Source organism: Grus americana, unplaced genomic scaffold, assembly GCF_028858705.1.
Source record: "Grus americana isolate bGruAme1 unplaced genomic scaffold, bGruAme1.mat scaffold_560, whole genome shotgun sequence".
In the NCBI taxonomy this organism is placed as follows: Eukaryota; Metazoa; Chordata; class Aves; order Gruiformes; family Gruidae; genus Grus; species Grus americana.
Window position 1 is genome coordinate 2,128 of NW_026561798.1, and position 18,829 is coordinate 20,956.

At 60.6% G+C, this 18,829-nt stretch overlaps 1 protein-coding gene across 1 annotated transcript; it reads right to left on the minus strand.

The window, feature by feature from the left end:
- Nucleotides 1-6,962: 6,962 nt before the first annotated feature.
- LOC129200835 (proline-rich protein 36-like) lies at nt 6,963-9,806 on the minus strand. Its single transcript, XM_054812081.1, has 2 exons — nt 9,559-9,806; nt 6,963-8,136 (listed from the first exon to the last, which is right to left on the minus strand). The coding sequence occupies exon 2, from the start codon at nt 8,042-8,044 to the stop codon at nt 7,094-7,096; it is 951 nt and encodes a 316-aa protein (XP_054668056.1). The 5' UTR covers nt 8,045-8,136; nt 9,559-9,806; the 3' UTR covers nt 6,963-7,093.
- Nucleotides 9,807-18,829: the final 9,023 nt, after the last annotated feature.

The window sequence follows — 18,829 nt, forward strand, 5'->3', positions numbered from 1 at the left end:
AGTGCCGGTCACCGGAGAGAGCGGAGGTCAGCGCCTCCCCCTCCGCCGTCCCCCTCGAGGAAGGTGTAGACTGCGATGAGGTCACCCCTCGGCCTTCCCTTCTCCAAGCTGAACAAACCAAGTGACCTCAGCCGCTCCCCCTAAGTCTCGCCTCGGAGACCTCTCGCCATCTCGGTCGCCCTCCTCCGCGCACGCTCCCAGAGCGTTGTTCGGCGGCACCGCTCTCGACTGGAACCTAACGCTGCACGTAACTCAACTGAGCGGAAAGGAAATGACGGGCTAAAGGGACAAATACATGATTTAAGGCAGCCGCAACGATGGCAGATGTCTGTCCGGAGCCCTTCTATTTATTTCACAGCGCTCCTGCGTATCAAACGAACGGTACCAGAGCAGAAAAGGTATACGGCGTGGCCACGTTACCCCTCGGGGAGGACGGCGAAAGGAGAGAAGATCTAGAAAGAGGAAGCAGCTGGTACTTCACTTTTGGTAACAGAATTAACATCAACACGTTCCTTCCCTTTGAAATTGAAAACGCCACCCAATTCTCTGCCACTGTTGACCACCGACACTTGTAAATTTCTACTGAAACAGCTGAGGAAAACAAAGTTTCAGGTCCCTGGCTAGGGGAAGAAGCCAGGCAAGTGCCGCCGTTCCTTCCCCCGACAGCACTAGCAAAAAAAACCAGCCGCTGGGGGCGAGCGTTCCTCCGAAAGAAAAAATCAGGTGAGAAACCGCGTTTTTATTTTCAGCTTACCTACAGGATAAATGTCTTTGTAGTTGTTTCTGCCACAGATGCTACAAAACACGTAAACTGCACAAAGATTAAGTTTTGTAACTGATCTAAGGTTCAGTACGAAAAGCTACCTAAAGGAGTACGCAAAGTCCCACTCATCAACAATCATCTGACCCTGTTTCACATTACAAAAAAAAAAAAAAAAAAAAAAGTAGTAATGCTAATCACACAGACAAGCCCAGGAACCCTCAACATGAGAATCTTTCCATTCAGCCGGAGGCAGAACGAGTACTTACCACGGGCATCCTCATCTGGCTCTCCGCTGCTAGCAGAGCGGCACGCCAACGCTGTCCGGTACACGCCGTAGTACGCCTAGTTGCTTCTACGTATTTACCGCCGCCTGATTTGATACTCTCACAAAGAGATCGACGAAAAAGCCACCCTTTCTTTGAAAAAAATAAAAACCAAAACCACACGGTTAAGGAACGGTAGGCGAACGTATTTCTAAATCATAACCCACGGCTTGCAGGCAGACCAAGAGCAGCTCTGACGATGCGGTACGCTCATCAAACATCTTTCACGCCGGAATAACAGATGTACTCCTTTACCACGGGACGCAGCCGGCACAGGGACAAATTTCATGCTGGTTTTGTCACACGACCGTTCTTCTGCACCAGCCAGTGGGTTCCGAATTAAGGACGGGACAGGCTAAACGCTCACACGAGCCTCCTATCCGTAAGAAACTATTAAAAATAGAAAAAAAAACTTCCACGTTTTAGATCGCGTTGCCTTAGGGACTGCCTCCGTCAAAGCCTGCCTGTTGGGGGGGGTGGGGGGGGGCGCGTGTGCGCGCACGCACGCGCGTGAGGCGTGGAAATCGGTCGCAGAATTCAGTTGCCTAACGAGAGACGGCCCTTCTCCTCGCAAGGCAAACGTTTCAAAACGTCGTACTCTTTTCCGATTTTACCGGCTGGTACTGGGGTTGCCCTACCAGCATGAGTTGGGGACCCGTCCCTCTGGGTCCGTGCGACGCCAAATTAAATATTCTGCAAGTAACCGAGCAGGAGATGGAAAGTAAGCTAAGATACTCTCTGCCGTACAACGTTTGTTCGCCATCGTCCCCGAGGGAATCGCACAAAGCCCGCGCTTGCTGAACCGGTAGGTCGGAGGCCCTACGGGAAACGGCGCTGACGTCTCGCCAAGCTCTTCTCCTGTCAAGAAGAGGACCTTTTCTGCGGCATCCCTATTGGCGTTCGGCCTGCTTTCGGCTCATTCTGGCAGGTCAGCTTTCAGAGAAAGCCTGAGATTTCAAACCGCCAAGCAACATTCACGATTCTTGCGCTCTGACTACGGGGAATTTCAGCGAATCGGAACGCTACTTGGAGCCACGTTCCGGGTCTGTTTCGCCGCAAACCAAATATCTAAGCCACGGACCGGGCGCCCGTCGAAAAATTACTTTAAAAGGTTAAAGACAAGCACAGCACTCACTTTTCTGAAATTTCTTCCGGTAGCGCCATCAATTTAGCGGCCGAACCCAGCCGTCGAAATTCCGGTGCAACGGAGCGAGCAGGAACGCGTCCGTGCCGCTCTTCCCCGGCCACGGAGCCTTCCGCTCTACCCGTTACTGCGAACGTACGGAGCATCGGCGCAGCAGCACCTGTGGAATAACGCACCGCCCACAGCTATACAGAAGAAGAATCCGAGACGACGGTAGAAGACCCCAGACCAAAAGTCGCCGCGGGACTAAGGGACGCGCGGACAGCGCGCGAGGGGCGGGTGTCCGGGACCCAAGCGTGGAACGGCCCCGGGATTTCTTTGTTCCGGGTCCCTCTCTTTGGAGGCGCCCCGCCCGGGCCGATCCCGCTGCTGCACCTTTCAGTTACGTTAATTATTTTACAAAATCCGACACCCGGAGACTGCTGCCGGAAGCCTCGGGTCGAGCCCGAAGGAGGAGGAGGAGGAAGCGCGCCCGAGAAGAAGCGTGCGCGCGACACCGTGAACGGGGTGCGAACGCTGGGGCGGCAGCTGCTCCTCCTCAAACAGAGACAGAGAGAGAAAGAAGAGGGGGAAAGCCACAGGGTACAGAGGGCGGAAGTGGAAAAGAGGGGCCGGGAGCCGGACAGAGAGAGGTGCAGAAAGAGGCCGTCGGAAGGGAAGGGACGGGCTGCGGGGCAGAGGGGGACTTGCCAGCGCCAGGTTCGCGGTTCCACCCGATAATCGTAAAGGTCTCTGCCAACCTCGACGATTCGGTCGCTCTAAAAAACAATCGGGATCTCGAGGCGGACCGAGAGAGAGACGGAGAATATAAAAACGGTCGCGGCTAAGAGGGCAGAGAGGGAGGAATCGCGAGACGGGGAGAGGCAAGCCGGGCAGGGGAAAAAGTCCCGACAGGCTTCTGCAGTGACAGGGAGGAATTGAAAATTCGAGAGAGGGAGCTGGACAGAGAGAGAGACGGGGAAAGGTAAGACGGTGGCGAGCTACCGGGCAGAGAAGCAGAGTTTAAAGCCGGGGACCGGGAGAGGGACAGAGAGGGAAGGAGAAAGGAACGAAGGGCCGGGCTGCGGGGCAGACAGGGAGGAAGGAAGAAAGAAAGAAAGAGGGACAGGGAGCCAGACGAACCGCGACGGGGAAAGAAAAAGGTACCGACGGGCTAGGAGGCAGAGAGGGGAGACTTTAGAAAAACAGGGACGGGGAGCGAGACGGAGAAAAGGAACCGTAGCGACGGGTGCCGGGACAGAGAGGCGGGCCTTCAAAACGAGGGGCAGGGAAGAGGCTCGAGAGGGACGGAGAAAGAGAGAGACTCACGACGACTCGCTACGGAGCCGAGAAGGAAGACCTCGAACAACAGGAACGAGGAGCCGCACAGAGAGCGCCAGAGACGGCAGAAATACCGACGGGCTACAGGACCGAGGGGGAGGAATGCAGAAACAGTGGCTGGGGGCCGGACAGAGAGACAGGGAGAGAGAGAAGGAAACAATAGCCACGGGCTACGGGGCAGAGAGAGCGAGGACCTGAAAAAGGTGGGGACAGGCAGCCCGTCAGAGCGAGATGGAAAAAGAACATAGCGGGGAGCAGAAAGCAAACCACGGCGGGGCGGGAAAGCGAGGGGGGCAGAGGAGGGCCCGCGACGCAGAGGAGAGGCGATGGGGCCCCGCGGGCCCAGGACTCACCGCAGCTCTGGCTCTCGGCGCTGCCGGGAGAGCTTGCCAGCGCAGACGCTTCTTTCTCCTGCTCTCCGCCTTTCCTTTGCTGTCACTCCGGTCGCTCGGCTGTCCTCCGCCTAAGAGAATACACGGGTGTCTTACAGCTCCGAGGAGACGAGTCTGCCTAGATGAGTAGCCTGCCTCCCTCCCTCGGTACGCGGCCGCACCGTGCTTTGGGTTACGCGTGGCGACCCTGCGGTGCCCGTCGGCAGCCTGACCTGCCGCGGAGCGCAACGAGGGATCTTTCCTCACCCGGCGAGGCAGGCGCTCTCTTGCCTGCAGCGGGAGGCAGCTGCCGGCCGGAGAGCCTTCCATCTCTTCTTCTTCTTCTTCACCTTTCTCTGGCCATTCCAGCTTCCCTTAGGGCAGCTCCTGTCCACGGCCGGTAAGCGCTCCGCCGCCTGTCCCTTTTCGCCCCCACGCCACGAGGCGAGCCAGGCCAGGCACAGGCGAGGCGGCTGCAGTCGACGGCATCCCCAAGGGAGGGACGGGCAACCACGTCCTCAGCGCGGCCTGGGAGAGGGAAAGAAAAAGCAGCGGCCGTTACTACCGGAGGTCGGCCCTGGCCGGAGACCCTCCTCCTTCTGCAGGGGCTCCCGGAGACGCCGCTCTTTCCCCGCGCTGCTGCCGCTGCCGCCAGCACCCCCGTTCAGGAAGAAAGCGGCACAGGCGAGGGCCAGCTTGCCGCCTTCACGCCAGGGCTCGGGGGCGGCCTGGGGCTGCCGGACAGGCTTCCGGAGAGTCCGACCGGTAGCGCTCGTCTCGGGACACCGGGCAACGCCTCACCGCACGAGCGCGCGCTCTCTCGTAGCACGGCCGCACCGCTGCTCGGGAGCGGCTGGAAGCCTGCAGAAAACCACTCGAAACCGGCAAAAAAACCCCAACCTCGCGCTCCTGCGAGAGCAAGTCGGGCTGTCCGGCAGCCCCGTCCGCGAAAACGACGCCTCCCGGCACGCACTGGCAAGCGCCGCGTGGCAGCCGTTAGAGTGCCGTAAGACTACACTTCCCGGCGTGCTCCGGGGAGCCAATATGGCCGACCAGCAGCCGCGTGCCCCAAGACTGCAACTGCCGGCGTGCCGCGGGAGGCAGCCTTCCACGCTTCCTGACCCTGCGGGGACACCGTCCCGTGCCCTCACCCGAAAGCCCCGCCGAGCCGCGACGGCAGCCCCGAGCTCCGCAGCGCGGCTCCGGGCTGGACCCCCCCCCCCGCCCCCGCCTCCCCTCAGCCACCTCCGAAAGGCGCGGACGCCCGCCGGCTCCGGGCAGCCCCCGCCGCCCGGCTCCGGACGGTCTCCCCGCCCGGTTCCGACACGGCGCGCACCCCCCCCCACCCGCCGCGCGGCTCCGGGCAGCCCCCCTCCCCTCTGTGACACGGACCCCGCCGCCCCCCCGCCTCTCCTCGGAGGCGGCACCGCTGCCGCCGCCCTCCTCGGGGCTTTCCCCGGGACCCGCCGGTCCGTCCCGCTGCCCCGCTCACCTTCTCCCTCCGTGCAGCCGCAGCCCGGCGATGCCTCCGCTCCTCCCTCGGCTCACGGCAGCCCCTGCACACCGACTGCCGGCAGCCGGTTCCGGGGAGGGGCCGTGGCGCTGCACTGCGCATGCGCGGCGCTGCCGCTGCAGTACCGACATTTGGTCGCTAGGCGGCAGGACCGAGCGAGCATGCGCTGTGCGCTGCGTGAGGGGCGGGGCTTGGCGTGCGTCGGGGGCGGAGTTTGCGTGAGGGGCGGGGCTTTGGCGTGCGTCGGGGGCGGAGTTTGCGTGAGGGGCGGGGCTTGGCGTGCGTCGGGGCGGAGTTTGCGTGAGGGGCGGGGCTTGTGTGAGGGGCGCAGTTTCTGTGAGGGGCGGGGCTTGGCGTGCGTCGGGGCGGAGTTTGCATAGGGGCAGGGCTTGTGTGAGGGGCGGAGTTTGCGTGAGGGGCGGTGCTTGGCGTGCATCGGGGTTGGAGTTTGCGTGAGGGGCGGGGCTTGGCGTGCGTCGGGGCCGGAGTTTGTGTGGGGGCGGGGCTTGGCGTGCATCAGGGGCGGAGTTTGCGTCGGGGCGGGGCTTGTGTGAGGGGCGCAGTTTCTGTGAGGGGCGGGCCTTGGCATGCATTGGGGGCGGAGTTTGCATGAGGGGCTGTTTGTGTGAGGGGCGGGGCTTGGCGTGCATCGGGGCGGAGTTTGCATCGGGGCGGAGCTTGCTTGAGGGGCGGGGCTGGGCGTGCGTCGGGGCGGAGTTTGCATCGGGGGCGGAGTTTGCGTGAGGGGCGGTGCTTGGCGTGCATCAGGGCGGAGTTTGCGTGAGGGGCGGTGCTTGGCGTGCGTCAGGGCGGAGTTTGCGTGAGGGGCGGGGCTTGGCGTGCATCGGGGCGGAGTTTGTGTCAGGGCGGGGCTTGTGTCAGTGGCGGAGTTTCTGTGAGGGGCGGGGCTTGGCGTGCATCAGGGGCGGAGTTTCTGTGAGGGGCGGAGTTTCTGTGAGGGGCAGGGCTTGGCTTGCTTCAGGGGCGGAGTTTCTGTGAGGGGCAGGGCTTGGCATGCATCAGGGGCGGAGTTTGCGTGAGGGGCGGAGTTTCTGTGAGGGGCGGGGCTTGGCATGCTTCAGGGGCGGAGTTTCTGTGAGGGGCAGGGCTTGGCATGCATGAGGGGCGGAGTTTCTGTGAGGGGCGGAGTTTCTGTGAGGGGCGGAGTTTCTGTGAGGGGCGGAGTTTCTGTGAGGGGCGGGGCTTGGCTTGCTTCAGGGGCGGAGTTTCTGTGAGGGGCAGGGCTTGGCTTGCTTCAGGGGCGGAGTTTGCATGAGGGGCGGGGCTGGGCGTGCATCAGGGCAGAGTTTGCTTCAGGCACGGGGCTTGGCATGCATCAGGGGGCGGAGCCAAGAAGCATCACTTTTGGATCCCGGGGATGCGAGCAATGTGACCTTGTTGAATACGTTAATACCCCCCAACACACCTCCTCCCCTGCCCCTCGCCCCCCGCAAAGGAAGCACCAACGCAGCCGGCACGGCAAAAGAGACCGCAAGCGTTTATTCAGTCACACACAGAGCCAGTCCCGGGAGAGACTCCGCACCGGGGCTCGGGGCCCGGCCCTGGGGCACCTCGGCTGTCCTACCCAGAGCCACGCTCGCCAGTCCGGCGTGGAACAGACACACGGTCGGTCCGTCAGGCTGCTGGAGAGCTGGGCTGCTATGTGCAGGCTGCCGCCAAAACCGAGGAGCCAGCTGCAGGACGCTGGCTGAGAGGAGAAAAGGGGCAGCCAGCTGGATGGGGGGGGGGGGCGGCGGCGAGCGAGAAAGCACGAGGCAAGGAAAGGGACGGCGAGTGAAGGACGGGGACGGGGAGCCTGACAGAGAGGGAGGAAGAAGCGGCAGGAAGAGAGGCAGCGGGACGGCGACCGACAAACAAGGACGGGGAGCGGGACAGAGAGGCAGAAACGACCCTGGGCGGGCAGCGCCACGGCGAGGGAGGAAAAGAGAATAAGGGCAGGGAGCCGGACCGAGAGGTACGGCGAGGGACAGCGGCACGGGGAGCAGGACAGAGCAACAGAGAATAAAAAAAGGAAGCGGGAGCGTGAGAGAAGCGGGCTGGGGAGCAGGGAGAAGGAGAGCGCAACAGAGGGAAAGAGGACCGGGGAGCGGGACGCTGGGGCAGAGTGAGAAAAAGAGGGGCAGGGAGCAGGACAGAGGGGCAGAGAGACAAAAGAGGGAGACGAGGACTGGGCAGAGGGGAGAGAAAGACGGGGGCAAGGAGCAGAGACACAAAGGTGCCAGGAAAAGGACGGTCAGATGGAGCGAGAAACAGGGTCGGGGAGCAGGACAAAAGGACAGAGAAAAAGGCGAGGAAGAAGGAAGGAAGGATAAAGGTGGGACAGGGAACGGGACATACGCAGCGAAACAAAGCAGAACAGAGAAGAGAGGACAGGGATTGAGGAACACAGAGAGACACGCAGACTGGTACACAGAGACGGCGAAGGTAAGCAAAACCAGCGACAGGCAGGAGGACCCGGTTCTGACACCCCATCGCTCCCGATGTCGCTTCCACGGCCTCAAAAAACGCGACGTGCCGCAAGACAAGAGAATGGGAGAGTGAAAGCAAAGGCACGGGAAACTTAACGCTCTTAGTAATTTCACTGAGCATCACAGCTTACACTTACTCAATGTCTTCCGGTGTCACGGGATGAGGTACAACTGATTTCGTCTCCGTATCTCTGGACAGAGCTTTTCTCATATCTGGGGGGGGGGGGGGGGAAGAAAAAAAAAAAAAAGATATTCTAAGACGACAGTCCTTGCACAAAGCCACGTTCAGCGAATTCTCTATTACAATAAGGTCGTTTCTAACCCAGAAGATTTCACAGAATCATAGAGTATCTCAAGTTGGAAGGGACCCATACGGATCGCCGAGACCAAGCCCCCGCTCCACGCGGGACTACCTAAAACTAAACCGTGCGACTAAGAGCATCGTTCAGACGCTCCTTGAACTCCTGACAGGCTCGGTGGCTGCGACCGCTTCCCTGGGGAGCCTGTTCCGCGACTGACCGACCGCCCTCTCAGTGAAAAGCCTTTTCCCAACGTCCGGTCTGAACTTGCCCTGACGCAGCTTCGTCCCGTTTCCTCGGGTCCTAGTGCCGGTCACCGGAGAGAGCGGAGGTCAGCGCCTCCCCCTCCGCCGTCCCCCTCGAGGAAGGTGTAGACTGCGATGAGGTCACCCCTCGGCCTTCCCTTCTCCAAGCTGAACAAACCAAGTGACCTCAGCCGCTCCCCCTAAGTCTTGCCTCGGAGACCTCTCGCCATCTCGGTCGCCCTCCTCCGCGCACGCTCCCAGAGCGTTGTTCGGCGGCACCGCTCTCGACTGGAACCTAACGCTGCACGTAACTCAACTGAGCGGAAAGGAAATGACGGGCTAAAGGGACAAATACACGATTTAAGGCAGCCGCAACGATGGCAGATGTCTGTCCGGAGCCCTTCTATTTATTTCACAGCGCTCCTGCGTATCAAACGAACGGTACCAGAGCAGAAAAGGTATACGGCGTGGCCACGTTACCCCTCGGGGAGGACGGCGAAAGGAGAGAAGATCTAGAAAGAGGAAGCAGCTGGTACTTCACTTTTGGTAACAGAATTAACATCAACATGTTCCTTCCCTTTGAAATTGAAAACGCCACCCAATTCTCTGCCACTGTTGACCACCGACACTTGTAAATTTCTACTGAAACAGCTGAGGAAAACAAAGTTTCAGGTCCCTGGCTAGGGGAAGAAGCCAGGCAAGTGCCGCCGTTCCTTCCCCCGACAGCACTAGCAAAAAAAACCAGCCGCTGGGGGCGAGCGTTCCTCCGAAAGAAAAATCAGGTGAGAAACCGCGTTTTTATTTTCAGCTTACCTACAGGATAAATGTCTTTGTAGTTGTTTCTGCCACAGATGCTACAAAACGCGTAAACTGCACAAAGATTAAGTTTTGTAACTGATCTAAGGTTCAGTACGAAAAGCTACCTAAAGGAGTACGCAAAGTCCCAATCATCAAAAATCATCTGACCCTGTTTCACATTACAAAAAAAAAAAAAAAAAAAAAAAAAGTAGTAATGCTAATCACACAGACAAGCCCAGGAACCCTCAACATGAGAATCTTTCCCTTCAGCCGGAGGCAGAACGAGTACTTACCACGGGCATCCTCATCTGGCTCTCCGCTGCTAGCAGAGCGGCACGCCAACGCTGTCCGGTACACGCCGTAGTACGCCTAGTTGCTTCTACGTATTTACCGCCGCCTGATTTGATACTCTCACAAAGAGATCGACGAAAAAGCCACCCTTTCTTTGAAAAAATAAAAACCAAAACCACACGGTTAAGGAACGGTAGGCGAACGTATTTCTAAATCATAACCCACGGCTTGCAGGCAGACCAAGAGCAGCTCTGACGATGCGGTACACTCATCAAACATCTTTCACGCCGGAATAACAGATGTACTCCTTTACCACGGGACGCAGCCGGCACAGGGACAAATTTCATGCTGGTTTTGTCACACGACCGTTCTTCTGCACCAGCCAGTGGGTTCCGAATTAAGGACGGGACAGGCTAAACGCTCACACGAGCCTCCTATCCGTAAGAAACTATTAAAAATAGAAAAAAAAACTTCCACGTTTTAGATCGCGTTGCCTTTGGGACTGCCTCCGTCAAAGCCTGCCTGTTGGGGGGGGGGGTGGGGGGGCGCGTGTGCGCGCACGCACGCGCGTGAGGCGTGGAAATCGGTCGCAGAATTCAGTTGCCTAACGAGAGACGGCCCTTCTCCTCGCAAGGCAAACGTTTCAAAACGTCGTACTCTTTTCCGATTTTACCGGCTGGTACGGGGTTGCCCTACCAGCATGAGTTGGGGACCCGTCCCTCTGGGTCCGTGCGACGCCAAATTAAATATTCTGCAAGTAACCGAGCAGGAGATGGAAAGTAAGCTAAGATACTCTCTGCCGTACAACGTTTGTTCGCCATCGTCCCCGAGGGAATCGCACAAAGCCCGCGCTTGCTGAACCGGTAGGTCGGAGGCCCTACGGGAAACGGCGCTGACGTCTCGCCAAGCTCTTCTCCTGTCAAGAAGAGGACCTTTTCTGCGGCATCCCTATTGGCGTTCGGCCTGCTTTCGGCTCATTCTGGCAGGTCAGCTTTCAGAGAAAGCCTGAGATTTCAAACCGCCAAGCAACATTCACGATTCTTGCGCTCTGACTACGGGGAATTTCAGCGAATCGGAACGCTACTTGGAGCCACGTTCCGGGTCTGTTTCGCCGCAAACCAAATATCTAAGCCACGGACCGGGCGCCCGTCGAAAAATTACTTTAAAAGGTTAAAGACAAGCACAGCACTCACTTTTCTGAAATTTCTTCCAGTAGCGCCATCAATTTAGCAGCCGAACCCAGCCGTCGAAATTCCGGTGCAACGGAGCGAGCAGGAACGCGTCCGTGCCGCTCTTCCCCGGCCACGGAGCCTTCCGCTCTACCCGTTACTGCGAACGTACGGAGCATCGGCGCAGCAGCACCTGTGGAATAACGCACCGCCCACAGCTATACAGAGAAGAATCCGAGACGACGGTAGAAGACCCCAGACCAAAAGTCGCCGCGGGACTAAGGGACGCGCGGACAGCGCGCGAGGGGCGGGTGTCCGGGACCCAAGCGTGGAACGGCCCCGGGATTTCTTTGTTCCGGGTCCCTCTCTTTGGAGGCGCCCCGCCCGGGCCGATCCCGCTGCTGCACCTTTCAGTTACGTTAATTATTTTACAAAATCCGACACCCGGAGACTGCTGCCGGAAGCCTCGGGTCGAGCCCGAAGGAGGAGGAGGAGGAAGCGCGCCCGAGAAGAAGCGTGCGCGCGACACCGTGAACGGGGTGCGAACGCTGGGGCGGCAGCTGCTCCTCCTCAAACAGAGACAGAGAGAGAAAGAAGAGGGGGAAAGCCACAGGGTACAGAGGGCGGAAGTGGAAAAGAGGGGCCGGGAGCCGGACAGAGAGAGGTGCAGAAAGAGGCCGTCGGAAGGGAAGGGACGGGCTGCGGGGCAGAGGGGGACTTGCCAGCGCCAGGTTCGCGGTTCCACCCGATAATCGTAAAGGTCTCTGCCAACCTCGACGATTCGGTCGCTTTAAAAAACAATCGGGATCTCGAGGCGGACCGAGAGAGAGACGGAGAATATAAAAACGGTCGCGGCTAAGAGGGCAGAGAGGGAGGAATCGCGAGACGGGGAGAGGCAAGCCGGGCAGGGGAAAAAGTCCCGACAGGCTTCTGCAGTGACAGGGAGGAATTGAAAATTCGAGAGAGGGAGCTGGACAGAGAGAGAGACGGGGAAAGGTAAGACGGTGGCGAGCTACCGGGCAGAGAAGCAGAGTTTAAAGCCGGGGACCGGGAGAGGGACAGAGAGGGAAGGAGAAAGGAACGAAGGGCCGGGCTGCGGGGCAGACAGGGAGGAAGGAAGAAAGAAAGAAAGAGGGACAGGGAGCCAGACGAACCGCGACGGGGAAAGAAAAAAGGTACCGACGGGCTAGGAGGCAGAGAGGGGAGACTTTAGAAAAACAGGGACGGGGAGCGAGACGGAGAAAAGGAACCGTAGCGACGGGTGCCGGGACAGAGAGGCGGGCCTTCAAAACGAGGGGCAGGGAAGAGGCTCGAGAGGGACGGAGAAAGAGAGAGACTCACGACGACTCGCTACGGAGCCGAGAAGGAAGACCTCGAACAACAGGAACGAGGAGCCGCACAGAGAGCGCCAGAGACGGCAGAAATACCGACGGGCTACAGGACCGAGGGGGAGGAATGCAGAAACAGTGGCTGGGGGCCGGACAGAGAGACAGGGAGAGAGAGAAGGAAACAATAGCCACGGGCTACGGGGCAGAGAGAGCGAGGACCTGAAAAAGGTGGGGACAGGCAGCCCGTCAGAGCGAGATGGAAAAAGAACATAGCGGGGAGCAGAAAGCAAACCACGGCGGGGTGGGAAAGCGAGGGGGGCAGAGGAGGGCCCGCGACGCAGAGGAGAGGCGATGGGGCCCCGCGGGCCCAGGACTCACCGCAGCTCTGGCTCTCGGCGCTGCCGGGAGAGCTTGCCAGCGCAGACGCTTCTTTCTCCTGCTCTCCGCCTTTCCTTTGCTGTCACTCCGGTCGCTCGGCTGTCCTCCGCCTAAGAGAATACACGGGTGTCTTACAGCTCCGAGGAGACGAGTCTGCCTAGATGAGTAGCCTGCCTCCCTCCCTCGGTACGCGGCCGCACCGTGCTTTGGGTTACGCGTGGCGACCCTGCGGTGCCCGTCGGCAGCCTGACCTGCCGCGGAGCGCAACGAGGGATCTTTCCTCACCCGGCGAGGCAGGCGCTCTCTTGCCTGCAGCGGGAGGCAGCTGCCGGCCGGAGAGCCTTCCATCTCTTCTTCTTCTTCTTCACCTTTCTCTGGCCATTCCAGCTTCCCTTAGGGCAGCTCCTGTCCACGGCCGGTAAGCGCTCCGCCGCCTGTCCCTTTTCGCCCCCACGCCACGAGGCGAGCCAGGCCAGGCACAGGCGAGGCGGCTGCAGTCGACGGCATCCCCAAGGGAGGGACGGGCAACCACGTCCTCAGCGCGGCCTGGGAGAGGGAAAGAAAAAGCAGCGGCCGTTACTACCGGAGGTCGGCCCTGGCCGGAGACCCTCCTCCTTCTGCAGGGGCTCCCGGAGACGCCGCTCTTTCCCCGCGCTGCTGCCGCTGCCGCTGCCGCCAGCACCCCCGTTCAGGAAGAAAGCGGCACAGGCGAGGGCCAGCTTGCCGCCTTCACGCCAGGGCTCGGGGGCGGCCTGGGGCTGCCGGACAGGCTTCCGGAGAGTCCGACCGGTAGCGCTCGTCTCGGGACACCGGGCAACGCCTCACCGCACGAGCGCGCGCTCTCTCGTAGCACGGCCGCACCGCTGCTCGGGAGCGGCTGGAAGCCTGCAGAAAACCACTCGAAACCGGCAAAAAAACCCCAACCTCGCGCTCCTGCGAGAGCAAGTCGGGCTGTCCGGCAGCCCCGTCCGCGAAAACGACGCCTCCCGGCACGCACTGGCAAGCGCCGCGTGGCAGCCGTTAGAGTGCCGTAAGACTACACTTCCCGGCGTGCTCCGGGGAGCCAATATGGCCGACCAGCAGCCGCGTGCCCCAAGACTGCAACTGCCGGCGTGCCGCGGGAGGCAGCCTTCCACGCTTCCTGACCCTGCGGGGACACCGTCCCGTGCCCTCACCCGAAAGCCGACTCACCCGAAAGCCCCGCCGAGCCGCGACGGCAGCCCCGAGCTCCGCAGCGCGGCTCCGGGCTGGACCCCCCCCCCCGCCCCCGCCTCCCCTCAGCCACCTCCGAAAGGCGCGGACGCCCGCCGGCTCCGGGCAGCCCCCGCCGCCCGGCTCCGGACGGTCTCCCCGCCCGGTTCCGACACGGCGCGCACCCCCCCCACCCGCCGCGCGGCTCCGGGCAGCCCCCCTCCCCTCTGTGACACGGACCCCGCCGCCCCCCCGCCTCTCCTCGGAGGCGGCACCGCTGCCGCCGCCCTCCTCGGGGCTTTCCCCGGGACCCGCCGGTCCGTCCCGCTGCCCCGCTCACCTTCTCCCTCCGTGCAGCCGCAGCCCGGCGATGCCTCCGCTCCTCCCTCGGCTCACGGCAGCCCCTGCACACCGACTGCCGGCAGCCGGTTCCGGGGAGGGGCCGTGGCGCTGCACTGCGCATGCGCGGCGCTGCCGCTGCAGTACCGACATTTGGTCGCTAGGCGGCAGCACCGAGCGAGCATGCGCTGTGCGCTGCGTGAGGGGCGGGGCTTTGGCGTGCGTCGGGGGCGGAGTTTGCGTGAGGGGCGGGGCTTGGCGTGCGTCGGGGGCGGAGTTTGCGTGAGGGGCGGAGTTTGCGTGAGGGGCGGGGCTTGGCGTGCGTCGGGGCGGAGTTTGCGTGGGGGCGGGGCTTGGCGTGCGTCGGGGGCGGAGTTTGTGTGGGGGCGGGGCTTTGGCGTGCGTCGGGGCGGAGTTTGCGTCGGGGCGGAGTTTGTGTGGGGCGGAGTTTGCGTGAGGGGCGGGGGCTTGGCGTGCGTCGGGGGCGGAGTTTGTGTGGGGGCGGAGTTTGCGTGAGGGGCGGGGCTCGGCGTGCGTCGGGGCGGTGTTTGCGTCGGGGGCGGAGCTTGCTTGAGGGGCGGGGCTGGGCGTGCGTCGGGGGCGGAGTTTGCGTCGGGGGCGGAGTTTGCGTGAGGGGCGGGGCTTGGCGTGCATCGGGGGCGGAGTTTGCATCAGGGGCGGAGTTTGCATGAGGGGCGGTGCTTGGCGTGCGTCGGGGCGGAGTTTGCGTGAGGGGCGGTGCTTGGCGTGCGTCGGGGGCGGAGTTTGCGTGAGGGGCGGAGTTTGCGTGAGGGGCGGTGCTTGGCGTGCGTCAGGGCGGAGTTTGCGTGAGGGGCGGGGCTTGTGTCAGGGGCGGAGTTTCTGTGAGGGGCGGTGCTTGGCGTGCATCGGGGCGGAGTTTGCGTGAGGGGCGGGGCTTGGCATGCATCGGGGTTGGAGTTTGCGTGAGGGGCGGGGCTTGCGTGAGGGGCGGGGCTTGGCGTTCGTCGGGGGGCGGAGTTTGCATGAGGGGCGGGGCTTGGCGTGCATCAGGGGCGGAGTTTGCGTGGGGGCGGAGTTTCTGTGAGGGGCGGGGCTTGGCATGCATCGGGGCGGAGTTTGTGTGAGGGGCGGGGCTTGGCGTGCATCAGGGGCGGAGTTTGCGTGAGGGGCGGTGCTTGGCGTGCATCGGGGCGGAGTTTGCATGAGGGGCGGGGCTTGGCATGCATCAGGGCGGAGTTTGCGTGAGGGGCGGTGCTTGGCGTGCATCGGGGCGGAGTTTGCATGAGGGGCGGTGCTTGGCGTGCATCAGGGCGGAGTTTGCAGAGGGGCGGAGTTTGCAGAGGGGCAGGGCTTGGCTTGCTTCAGGGGTGGAGTTTGTGTGAGGGGCGGGGCTAGGCATGCATCAGGGCGGGGTTTGCATGAGGGGTGGGGCTTGGCATGCATCAGGGGCGGAGTTTCTGTGAGGGGCGGAGTTTCTGTGAGGGGCAGGGCTTGGCTTGCTTCAGGGGCGGAGTTTCTGTGAGGGGCGGAGTTTCTGTGAGGGGCGGGGCTTGGCTTGCTTCAGGGGCGGAGTTTCTGTGAGGGGCAGGGCTTGGCATGCATCAGGGGCGGAGTTTGCATGAGGGGCGGGGCTGGGCGTGCATCAGGGCAGAGTTTGCTTCAGGCACGGGGCTTGGCATGCATCAGGGGGCGGAGCCAAGAAGCATCACTTTTGGATCCCGGGGATGCGAGCAATGTGACCTTGTTGAATACGTTAATACCCCCCAACACACCTCCTCCCCTGCCCCTCGCCCCCCGCAAAGGAAGCACCAACGCAGCCGGCACGGCAAAAGAGACCGCAAGCGTTTATTCAGTCACACACAGAGCCGGTCCCGGGAGAGACTCCGCACCGGGGCTCGGGGCCCGGCCCTGGGGCACCTCGGCTGTCCTACCCAGAGCCACGCTCGCCAGTCCGGCGTGGAACAGACACCCGGTCGGTCCGTCAGGCTGCTGGAGAGCTGGGCTGCTATGTGCAGGCTGCCGCCAAAACCGAGGAGCCAGCTGCAGGACGCTGGCTGAGAGGAGAAAAGGGGCAGCCAGCTGGATGGGGGGGGGGCGGCGGCGAGCGAGAAAGCACGAGGCAAGGAAAGGGACGGCGAGTGAAGGACGGGGACGGGGAGCCTGACAGAGAGGGAGGAAGAAGCGGCAGGAAGAGAGGCAGCGGGACGGCGACCGACAAACAAGGACGGGGAGCGGGACAGAGAGGCAGAAACGACCCTGGGCGGGCAGCGCCACGGCGAGGGAGGAAAAGAGAATAAGGGCAGGGAGCCGGACCGAGAGGTACGGCGAGGGACAGCGGCACGGGGAGCAGGACAGAGCAACAGAGAATAAAAAAAGGAAGCGGGAGCGAGAGAGAAGCGGGCTGGGGAGCAGGGAGAAGGAGAGCGCAACAGAGGGAAAGAGGACCGGGGAGCGGGACGCTGGGGCAGAGTGAGAAAAAGAGGGGCAGGGAGCAGGACAGAGGGGCAGAGAGACAAAAGAGGGAGACGAGGACTGGGCAGAGGGGAGAGAAAGACGGGGGCAAGGAGCAGAGACACAAAGGTGCCAGGAAAAGGACGGTCAGATGGAGCGAGAAACAGGGTCGGGGAGCAGGACAAAAGGACAGAGAAAAAGGCGAGGAAGAAGGAAGGAAGGATAAAGGTGGGACAGGGAACGGGACATACGCAGCGAAACAAAGCAGAACAGAGAAGAGAGGACAGGGATTGAGGAACACAGAGAGACACGCAGACTGGTACACAGAGACGGCGAAGGTAAGCAAAACCAGCGACAGGCAGGAGGACCTGGTTCTGACACCCCATCGCTCCCGATGTCGCTTCCACGGCCTCAAAAAACGCGACGTGCCGCAAGACAAGAGAATGGGAGAGTGAAAGCAAAGGCATGGGAAACTTAACGCTCTTAGTAATTTCACTGAGCATCACAGCTTACACTTACTCAATGTCTTCCGGTGTCACGGGATGAGGTACAACTGATTTCGTCTCCGTATCTCTGGACAGAGCTTTTCTCATATCTGGGGGGGGGGGGGGGGGAAGAAAAAAAAAAAAAGATATTCTAAGACGACAGTCCTTGCACAAAGCCACGTTCAGCGAATTCTCTATTACAATAAGGTCGTTTCTAACCCAGAAGATTTCACAGAATCATAGAGTATCTCAAGTTGGAAGGGACCCATACGGATCGCCGAGACCAAGCCCCCGCTCCACGCGGGACTACCTAAACTAAACCGTGCGACTAAGAGCATCGTTCAGACGCTCCTTGAACTCCTGACAGGCTCGGTGGCTGCGACCGCTTCCCTGGGGAGCCTGTTCCGCGACTGACCGACCGCCCTCTCAGTGAAAAGCCTTTTCCCAACGTCCGGTCTGAACTTGCCCTGACGCAGCTTCGTCCCGTTTCCTCGGGTCCTAGTGCCGGTCACCGGAGAGAGCGGAGGTCAGCGCCTCCCCCTCCGCCGTCCCCCTCGAGGAAGGTGTAGACTGCGATGAGGTCACCCCTCGGCCTTCCCTTCTCCAAGCTGAACAAACCAAGTGACCTCAGCCGCTCCCCCTAAGTCTTGCCTCGGAGACCTCTCGCCATCGCCCTCCTCCGCGCACGCTCCCAGAGCGTTGTTCGGCGGCACCGCTCTCGACTGGAACCTAACGCTGCACGTAACTCAACTGAGCGGAAAGGAAATGACGGGCTAAAGGGACAAATACACGATTTAAGGCAGCTGCAACGATGGCAGATGTCTGTCCGGAGCCCTTCTATTTATTTCACAGCGCTCCTGCGTATCAAACGAACGGTACCAGAGCAGAAAAGGTATACGGCGTGGCCACGTTACCCCTCGGGGAGGACGGCGAAAGGAGAGAAGATCTAGAAAGAGGAAGCAGCTGGTACTTCACTTTTGGTAACAGAATTAACATCAACATGTTCCTTCCCTTTGAAATTGAAAACGCCACCCAATTCTCTGCCACTGTTGACCACCGACACTTGTAAATTTCTACTGAAACAGCTGAGGAAAACAAAGTTTCAGGTCCCTGGCTAGGGGAAGAAGCCAGGCAAGTGCCGCCGTTCCTTCCCCCCGACAGCACTAGCAAAAAAAACCAGCCGCTGGGGGGCGAGCGTTCCTCCGAAAGAAAAATCAGGTGAGAAACCGCGTTTTTATTTTCAGCTTACCTACAGGATAAATGTCTTTGTAGTTGTTTCTGCCACAGATGCTACAAAACGCGTAAACTGCACAAAGATTAAGTTTTGTAACTGATCTAAGGTTCAGTACGAAAAGCTACCTAAAGGAGTACGCAAAGTCCCACTCATCAACAATCATCTGACCCTGTTTCACATTACAAAAAAAAAAAAAAAAAAAAAAAAAAGTAGTAATGCTAATCACACAGACAAGCCCAGGAACCCTCAACATGAGAATCTTTCCCTTCAGCCGGAGGCAGAACGAGTACTTACCACGGGCATCCTCATCTGGCTCTCCGCTGCTAGCAGAGCGGCACGCCAACGCTGTCCGGTACACGCCGTAGTACGCCTAGTTGCTTCTACGTATTTACCGCCGCCTGATTTGATACTCTCACAAAGAGATCGACGAAAAAGCCACCCTTTCTTTGAAAAAATAAAAACCAAAACCACACGGTTAAGGAACGGTAGGCGAACGTATTTCTAAATCATAACCCACGGCTTGCAGGCAGACCAAGAGCAGCTCTGACGATGCGGTACGCTCATCAAACATCTTTCACGCCGGAATAACAGATGTACTCCTTTACCACGGGACGCAGCCGGCACAGGGACAAATTTCATGCTGTTTTGTCACACGACCGTTCTTCTGCACCAGCCAGTGGGTTCCGAATTAAGGACGGACAGGCTAAACGCTCACA

Excerpts from the sequence above, each read along its gene's own strand:
- LOC129200835 (XM_054812081.1), bottom strand. The coding sequence starts at position 8,044 with ATGCTCAGTGAAATTACTAAGAGCGTTAAGTTTCCCGTGCCTTTGCTT.